The sequence below is a fragment of the Cryptomeria japonica genome, chromosome 8 (assembly GCF_030272615.1).
Source record: "Cryptomeria japonica chromosome 8, Sugi_1.0, whole genome shotgun sequence".
NCBI lineage: Eukaryota > Viridiplantae > Streptophyta > Pinopsida > Cupressales > Cupressaceae > Cryptomeria > Cryptomeria japonica.
This window is the reverse complement of record NC_081412.1, coordinates 240751700-240760106: the sequence shown is the minus strand read 5'-3', so window position 1 is coordinate 240760106 and position 8407 is coordinate 240751700. Positions and strand designations below refer to the sequence as shown.

Here is an 8407-nt window from a genome sequence, read left to right as displayed (position 1 = left end):
GTTTGAGGAATGTTTCTTGGGGTCAAACCATTGATATAGAGTTAATTATGATATCTTGGCCATGTTTTTGGTGTTTATCCTCAACATTGGTGAGACAAAGGAGATGACAACAACCCTCTACAATAAGCTAATTTGAAAGCGATTCTTGAGAGAAATAGAAGATGTCCTCAACAATGTGGAGTCAGAGGTGGGAATTCCCTTATTGAGGGATTACTACATGATTAGAAGAAATGGATGCACTATAAAGAGGTTCCCACTCATCTTCTCAACGACCCCATCGAAGATGTTGAATTTTAAAACATCAACGACAAAGGGGGTGGAAATCTGAAACATATCTTGGGTCTAATGCTAGTGGAAGGAATCGAATGGTTGAGGACTTTCATCAAGGAGGAGAACATGTAAAGCAGGGATGTGGAAGAATTACAAATGATGGAAGAGGGGCTAGATGAAGAGGAGGAGATGGAAGGAAAGTTGGTAAATGTAGACCATAGTGGGTGTAGACCTAATTGCCCCTAGAAGTCTAGCAAGAAGCACCGTATGGAGAAGCAGGGTGGCGATGACCCAGATGACAATGTCAAGTGAGTGATGTTGGTCCAACTTTGTATGTTTTTATTTTTTGGTGATATATGTCCACGAAAGCCATAATGGTTGGATTTTGGTAAAAGTATATGAAAGGGTGTAAATTCTAGGCATAAAAAGATACAATTAGCATAGAAGTATGTTGTCAGAGGGCACCCTAGTAGGTGATTGTAAAAGGGATGAGTAGTCATGGCATAGTAGCTTGATAGGCTAATTTGGATAGAGATACATAGTGTAACATCTTTTTGTTTTTAATACAAGGGTGCAACCCCCTTAGGCCAAGTTTCACCGATAATTTTTTTATATTATATGATTTATAATAATAGATATTTTATATTAATATTATTTAAAATATTGAAATATTAATACTATTTTTTTTTTATTATTTATATATATATTTATATATTATTATAATACTATATATAATTTTTTTTTTTATAAATATTTTAAGGCTATTATATACACTACTTTTCACCTTATAATATTTAAGCCATTATTTTTAATTTTTATTATATTTATTTATCTATAATTTTGTTGCCCACTTAAATTTAAATATTAGGTTGATGTAAAGTAATAATGCTCTATCTCATATAACATATTATTATAATAATATCTAATAACGCTAAAGGGGTTTGACATATAAGTTTTAATTATATATAGCTAATTATGCACTGTTAAAATAAATTTAAGTTTTACCATAATATCCTATATCCCTTTAACTTCTTATAGATACGAGTGCTGATATAATAATTTCTCATAAACATTTCTAATAATTGCTAATTTTTTTTGGCATTCATCAAATATTGATTAAACAAATAAAAAATACACCTAATCAATTCCATAAAAACAAACCAAAAATTACACCTATATAATATTAAGACTAAACCTATGACTTAAAAATAATGCACATCAAAACAATTTTATATGGACAAAAGCTCTATATTATTTTTGGATCATTACCTTAAATTGGTATAGTATTATTTTATTGATTTTTTTCCCCCTCTAGAAGTGTTACTTTAACTTTTATTTGGCATATTTTTAAAAAAAGTAGAAACCTCTAAATCGTAGAATTTGAAAAGAAGATTTATATAAGAAAGAATACTTTTAAAATCATCAATAAAGTGATGTGATGGATGGCCACATGGTATACATTCCATCCATTAACACATGTTTCAAGTATGAGAACCATTGGTAAGAGACATATGCTTCACTTTCAACCAAAATAATGTTTGACATTGCTACCTTAAAAAAACAATACTAACAAAAAACCACCTAACTAATGGGCAAAACACAAATTTAATCAACTCTCATGACACTATGGTTAAAGATTTAGTAACAATAATTACAAATACAATTTCAATGTTTTATGAGAACCTTGTTTTTTTTATTAATCATGTTTTTTAATAACATTAAAATGCATCAAATAATTTATATTGGACAAACATTTTATTTGAGGTTGGGGTTTCCCACGAGTAAACAATGTGCTTCAAATATGTGGCAAGTGTTTTTTTAATTAAATTATTTGTGGTAATTGATTATTTTTAAATTGGATTATTTGTGGTAAGTGATTGTTTATCTTTTTTTAGAAGTTTAAATTATTATTATTTGATTTTTTTAAGGAGTATGATGATTTAATTTAATAGATTCATAGATTTAAAATTAGTTGAGATATTTAGAATATAAAAAAATAGTCAAAAAATAATCAAATTAAAAAATTGACTTTTTTAAAATTAAAGTTTATATATAATAATCTATCCTTGTAACAACAATAAAATAAAAAACTATAATAATTTAATCAAAACAATGCAAAAAATTACATGCATGTTGGATTGAAGCAGTGTCATATGAAATTTTTTTCATCTTCCATTCTAATTCTATTATAAGTACTTCATCTAATCTTGTTTTCTAATTTTAGTAAAGGCACTAGATTTGCATTCATCTGTTCTTCTGAGTGATAAGTGGTACAAAATACACATGACTTGGTTTAGCTAGGCAATGCACCACACCCAAAGACAAAGGTAGTAAGTAGCAAACAGGAAAAGCGAGCTAGTTTAGGAGGGCATCCCTTCTGAGTAAAAATAATAACTGTTTTGTAATCACTAAGATTTCGGTGGTTTACTGTGGGCTTTATATACAATACAATGCCATGATGATACGTCTCTCCGGTCTTCGTGCGTGCAAAGCGAATTTTGTAGGATTTTGTGAAGGAAAACTCAGCCACTGCCCTCTGTTCTCATTGCCTAAAAGCTTCATGCTAGAATCAGATCTTTCTTCATGATACAAACTTGTTTATTTCTAGTGTCTCTGAATCATTGATGGTGTGGGTGTATTCGAAATTCATTTTTGTGTAGTGGGTATTTGTTAAATTTGTCATGAAAGGTTCAAGGGAGTCACAGGGATGGGGGAACAAGCGGGTTCAGTTCCAGGAGCCTTATAATAAAATGTCCAAATCTTCTGGAGCATCTTCTGGTAAGCATCAGTATTTCCATTGACAGATTTTAGCAGCAATGCCTGTATGTATAACATAAGCAATCTCATGTTTAAGATAGATCTTACTGGTTAGTAATTTGCTACGGGGTTTATCTGATGCAGTACCCACCATGTAATTGCCTTCAGGATGGATGTTATACTAGTCAAAAAATTTACAGAGCGCTTTATGGGGTGCGTATAAAGTTTGGTTTTGGGCCTTTGCATCCCTTAGTTTTCCATATCGACCTAATTCAAGGCATCTTGCCTAATTGGATATGAAAGAATAGACCGTTTCACATTTCTGTACATGTGGGTGGATGGTGGCAGAAATGGGGTTTCTTCGGTTTTAGGGTGGCAAACAGGAGGATTGTCTGTTTTCACCATGGAGTGGAAATTTTTTGGTCAAAGATTTTATGGAATACACCAGTCTATGAATTTAAAGAGCGCGCTTTCACGAGGTTTCTTAAAAATTTTCTTTTGGGCTTGGTGCTTCTGTAGGATTCAATACAGAGCTAATGAATAGCATTTTCGTTAATTGGCTACATTAGAACTATTTTAAATTCATAGCTATTTTTTGGTAGTTAACCATGAGAATCCAGGAGCCCCTAGGGTTCTTAAATCTTAACGGCCACCGTTGTATAACTCCCGAGCCAGAGGCTAGCCCCATTCTGAGCGGTATTGCCAGGGTTTGAACAAAACCAATATTCCGTTCTTCCAACGCCTTATAAATCTGTCTACAACCCGGGGCATTTTGCAATTGTAGTTTTATAGTATTTAAATGTTTTGTATTTTTTAAAATATTATTTTTAAAATAGGTGACGACCAGTAGGATTGTCTGTGTACACTGTGGGGAGGAAATTTTGTGGCTAAGTATTCCACAGATTTATATCAGTCTTTGAACATATGGAAAATGGGGTTCCCTTAAAAGTTCGGTTTCGTTCTATGTGTATCTTTTAGTATTCAATAAGGAGCTAACAACGGGGATTTTGCTGATTGGATCCGAGAAGGTAGAGCCATTTAAAACTTTACTCTTATGCTCTATTTATATGGTATGTTGTTAAGATAGGGCTAATACTTGCAGAAATGGGGTTTTCTCAGACTTTGGAGGGAAACAGTAAGATAATTGCATGTGGTGTACGTTTTGTGATCAGTGTAGGGATGTATAGGTTGATTCTTACTCCTTTCATGGTATGTAATAAAATTTTGGTAACGAGTTTTGTGCATCTTTTAGGGTTCACTAAAACCTAACAGAGGACGGTTTGCCTGACTGGGTATGTAAAATTAGGATCATTTCACATTTACTGTTATGCTATATTTCAGTATTTTGTAGGAGAGGGTGGATGGTACCAGGAATGAGGATGGTACCAGGAATGAAGTTTCTTCAAGTTTAGGATCATGACCAGTAGGATAATTTGTGTTAATGGAAGTTTTATGGCCAATCATTCTTTAGAATACATCAATCTCCGTGTATACAGCCTCTTTTCATGGCAAGTCTTAAAAAAATGGTTTTGGGCTCTTTGCATCATCTGGACTTTAATAGTGAGCTAACATAGGACATTGGTCCTAATTGGGAATGATAAGTTAGGACCATTTTTGGACTTACTGTTCTGCTATATATAAACTTTTTTGAAGGAGAGGGTGGATGCTAGTAGAAATGGGATTTCCTAAAATTGGGGTAAGATATAGGAGTGTCTTTAGGTGTCGTGTCTACAATGAGGTTGGTTTTTTATGACAGAGCATTCTATAGATTACACCACTCCACGAATTTACAGAGTCCACTTTCCTAAAGAGTCTTAAAATTTTGGTTTTGTGCTCTCTGCGTCTTTTAGGTTTAAGTAGCAAGCTAACACACGGTATTTTACCCAATTATATTTGAAAATAAAAAAAGGCATTTTGGTTTAACACTTACTGTTACGCTGTTATAATTATTTTTGTAGGAGAGGGTGGATGCTATCAGAAATGATGTCTCACTAAACTTGGCATGACAAAACAGTAGGGTTGTTCCTTTTCACCACTGGGTATTTTTTTATGATGGATGGCATCCGTGATTGAGTTTGTGTAGTGCACAGGTGCTTAGCCATCCTCAAAGTGAGATTTTGAGGGAAATCTTAGGAGCTCGTGATGACTCTGGGTATATATGCTAACACCTATCTTAAAATAAAGTTTGGTATGTATTTTATTTACATATTTGAAAATGCTTAATAGCCAAATCCTAAAATCCTAAAATTTGGACCCTACTGCACATATGGTCACTTTCTGTAACTCAGTTGTCCATTGCTTGAAAAATGTACAGTCTGTAAGTAATAACGATTTATTTATTGTAAAATCCTGCTGGCTGGTTAGTGAATTTAAAAGAAATTGACACCTAGCACATGTTTTTAACTTTTTAGAATAAGAATTTGGTTGGGGCAAAAGTTAAGTTAAAACATATTTTATTATTTTCTGATGCTTTCATGCAAATATAATTACCTGAGAAATATTATTTTTTGATGTTTGCATTGCACGAATATTTGGGTGATATGAATTTCAGGTAAGGTATATTAAATGACATGAACGTACTGTTCATGGAAAGCCAAGTTTAATGCCTCTATAAGGTGTATGCTTTCTTCACATGTCAATATTTTTTGTTGTGTATTTCTATGGAGAACTTGCATTTGGATTTGATGGATTTTGGCTGAGTCCTTTAGAATCCTTGATTTGATCTAAATATCTAGGGATTCAGAATAAAATAAATTGTATTGGAGATTAAATTATCTAACCTGCTCTGGATGTTCATACCATTTTGTCCTGCACAATTTGCTTACAAATTAAAGCTTAATTTATGTGCTTACTCAATTGGTAAATGTAATTGTTATAATATTTTATATCACATTATTTTTTCAGCATCTGAATTTTCGAAGTTTCATGTTTGTGAGATCTATACAATATGTAAACGGATGCTTTTTTGTCCTCATCATTTGTTTGTATTTGCAACTTTATGTTCTCTACTTCTGCGTCAGCTTTAACTGCAGGATAAAAAGTCATTAGATTTATCTTTATGAGCATTGCTGTGATCATCTATGCATATTATATTCACTAAACATATTCTAACATGGATGTTATTCTTAGGGGCCTGGAAGCCAGCTGTACCATTTTGGGAAAGGGAGTTTTGTGAATCAGTTGGTCTCTCATGGAGTCAAGTTTGTGACAATAACAATGAATTGGAAGGATTTGACAATGTTCTTCGGTGGGATGATTCTGCTGCACTTGAAGCTTTTCAGATAGCCAAGCAGAGGTATTGGGCAAAGCGAAATGGCCGGTCTTATGATATTCCTTTACCCAGTTCTGACCTGTATATTGATGAAATTGACTGGAACTCCCATATACAAGAAGACTGTGAGATACCTGAGAGAAACAATTCTTCTTCAGAAGAGGATTACAGAAGGCCATACTTCAAGCAAGGGGCAAGAGGACGGCAAGGACGCAGAAGAAATATATCTAGACCAGAAACACAAGATCACAGGAAGCCTTCTGAGGGTAATGCTCATTTTTCTGTGAATATGTTAGATCCCACTGCATGGACTGACAATGCTACCAATGCCCCAAAAGATGGACAGAAGACAGGGCCAATAGAATGGAGTGAAAATAGGCAAAATGCAACAGAAATGTCCAAGGATTTTGCTCAGAATCCTTTGTATATTCAGCCAACAGGGTGGGAAGATCAACATGATGCTGGGTGGGATGTTAAACAAACAGATCATTCTGCGTGGGAAGCCCATGAAAATAATAATGTCTTAACAGGTTGGGAGCAGAAAATGGATTCTGGATGGGGTAACCAGACTGAGCCAACGAGAAATTCAACAATAACAAGTAAGACTGCTTGGACAGATACTGGTAATGTTATGGGTGATTCTGTTGGCTGGGGAGATCAAACTCAAAATGGGTTGAATGCACCAGCTGTTGGCTCAGGATGGACACCACATAAAGAGGAAAACTATACATCAGGGCAGGGCTGTGGAAATGAGAATTCTGGATGGGGTTCTAAGCATGTAAGCAGAACAGGCTGGAATAATGTTAAGGATGTTTCAGAGTGGGAGAGTGGAATTGGAAGCACATCTCCTTTCATCCCTCAGGAGCAAGTTATTGCAACTGGGTGGGGGGATCAGTTTCCGGAACAAGTGCATTCTTATTATCAGAATCATGCTTGTATGCCAGCACAGTGGAACACTATGCCACAGGCTGCACAATGGCAAAATCAATCTGCCACATGGAATCCAGGGCCTGTGGAAATGCAATATCAATTCAATGGAAATTGGGGAGGCCCACCTTGCAATTCATTTCATCAAGGGGGTTCACATGGCTGGTATCAGGCACCAGCATACCCGCAAAGTGCATGGCGTTCTAATCAAGGCATGGAAAGCACTTGGTTATTTTTGGTTATTGTATTACATTTTTACTAATTTGCTATTCCTTTTATCATATAAAATTATTTATTCATTCTTTCAGCCATTGATCTTTCAGGTAATTGGCATCAACAGCCCCAACATAAGCAGGGGGGATACCCTGCACAAAATCATCACTATGCACTGAAGAAAGATAGAGATTACAGAGTTATCAACAGACGTAATCAGAGATGAATTCTTGGGTATGCAAGGAGATATGAATACGTTGGTTTCTAAAGGCAAGTCATGTGGGGAGGGAGTACTCAACCAGAGTACAGTGCTGTACAGCAGATGGTGATCCGGGCTTTTATTATGGAATACTTTTTGCATGATTATTTTTGAGAGAGTATTTGATTATTTTGTGTTACATGTATATATGTAGCTAAACGAAAATCTTATCAGGAACAGAAACTTGTGCCTAAGCACATACGCAGGTGAGTCTATTTGTATGATAGTTATTTTGAGACTCGCATTAGTTAGGAAATTATGGTGGTTTTTGGGTATTTCACCCCAACAGCCTAGAGATTTGTATATTGCCTACTATAAAATCAAGACATGGCGGGTGAGGAGATCTTTGATGTTTTATGCTATAATAGGCCTAGTCTCCTCAGTTAACATTTTAGAAGCATTTGACATCTGTTGGCATCATTCTTTTTATGCATCTTCATTTTCATTTTGGAGATGATGAAGGGTGTTTATTATTTTCTCAATTATATATTGAATGAGACAGGTGATAGAATCAAAGAAGTATGAGTTTCATACTTACACAACTTGCAAATTAAATTTTATAATATTACACTCTTTGGAAATCTCAGCTTCTAAATGTACATGTGCCTTTGGCAACTTTCCAAAGCTCAAGATTAGAAATTGATAATTCATGAATTTTGTATATAAACTCACTAATTTGTCCTTTTGACTAACGAATCTATAAGATTTTT

General features: G+C 34.4%; 1 protein-coding gene across 3 annotated transcripts; it reads left to right on the top strand.

The window, feature by feature from the left end:
- Positions 1 to 2627: 2627 nt before the first annotated feature.
- On the top strand, positions 2628 to 8170 carry LOC131033217 (uncharacterized). Of its 3 annotated transcripts, XM_057964379.2 has the most exons (4): positions 2912 to 3048; positions 4986 to 5179; positions 6157 to 7437; positions 7549 to 8170. In XM_057964379.2, exons 2-4 carry the CDS (start codon positions 5170 to 5172, stop codon positions 7662 to 7664), a joined length of 1407 nt encoding a protein of 468 aa, XP_057820362.2. In that variant the 5' UTR covers positions 2912 to 3048; positions 4986 to 5169; the 3' UTR covers positions 7665 to 8170. The 3 variants fall into 3 exon arrangements, with proteins under 3 accessions (XP_057820361.2, XP_057820362.2, XP_057820360.2); XM_057964378.2 differs by lacking the exon at positions 4986 to 5179 and having other exon boundaries at positions 2628 to 3048; XM_057964377.2 differs by lacking the exons at positions 2912 to 3048; positions 4986 to 5179 and adding an exon at positions 3279 to 3506.
- Positions 8171 to 8407: the final 237 nt, after the last annotated feature.

Bases quoted from the DNA above. Each gene is read 5' to 3' on its own strand.
- LOC131033217 (XM_057964377.2), top strand. From the start codon at position 3,356: ATGTGGGTGGATGGTGGCAGAAATGGGGTTTCTTCGGTTTTAGGGTGG. The intron at 3,507-6,156 runs GTTTCTTAAAAA...TGTTATTCTTAG, and splicing joins AAAGAGCGCGCTTTCACGAG to GGGCCTGGAAGCCAGCTGTA. The intron at 7,438-7,548 runs GCATGGAAAGCA...TTGATCTTTCAG, and splicing joins TGCATGGCGTTCTAATCAAG to GTAATTGGCATCAACAGCCC.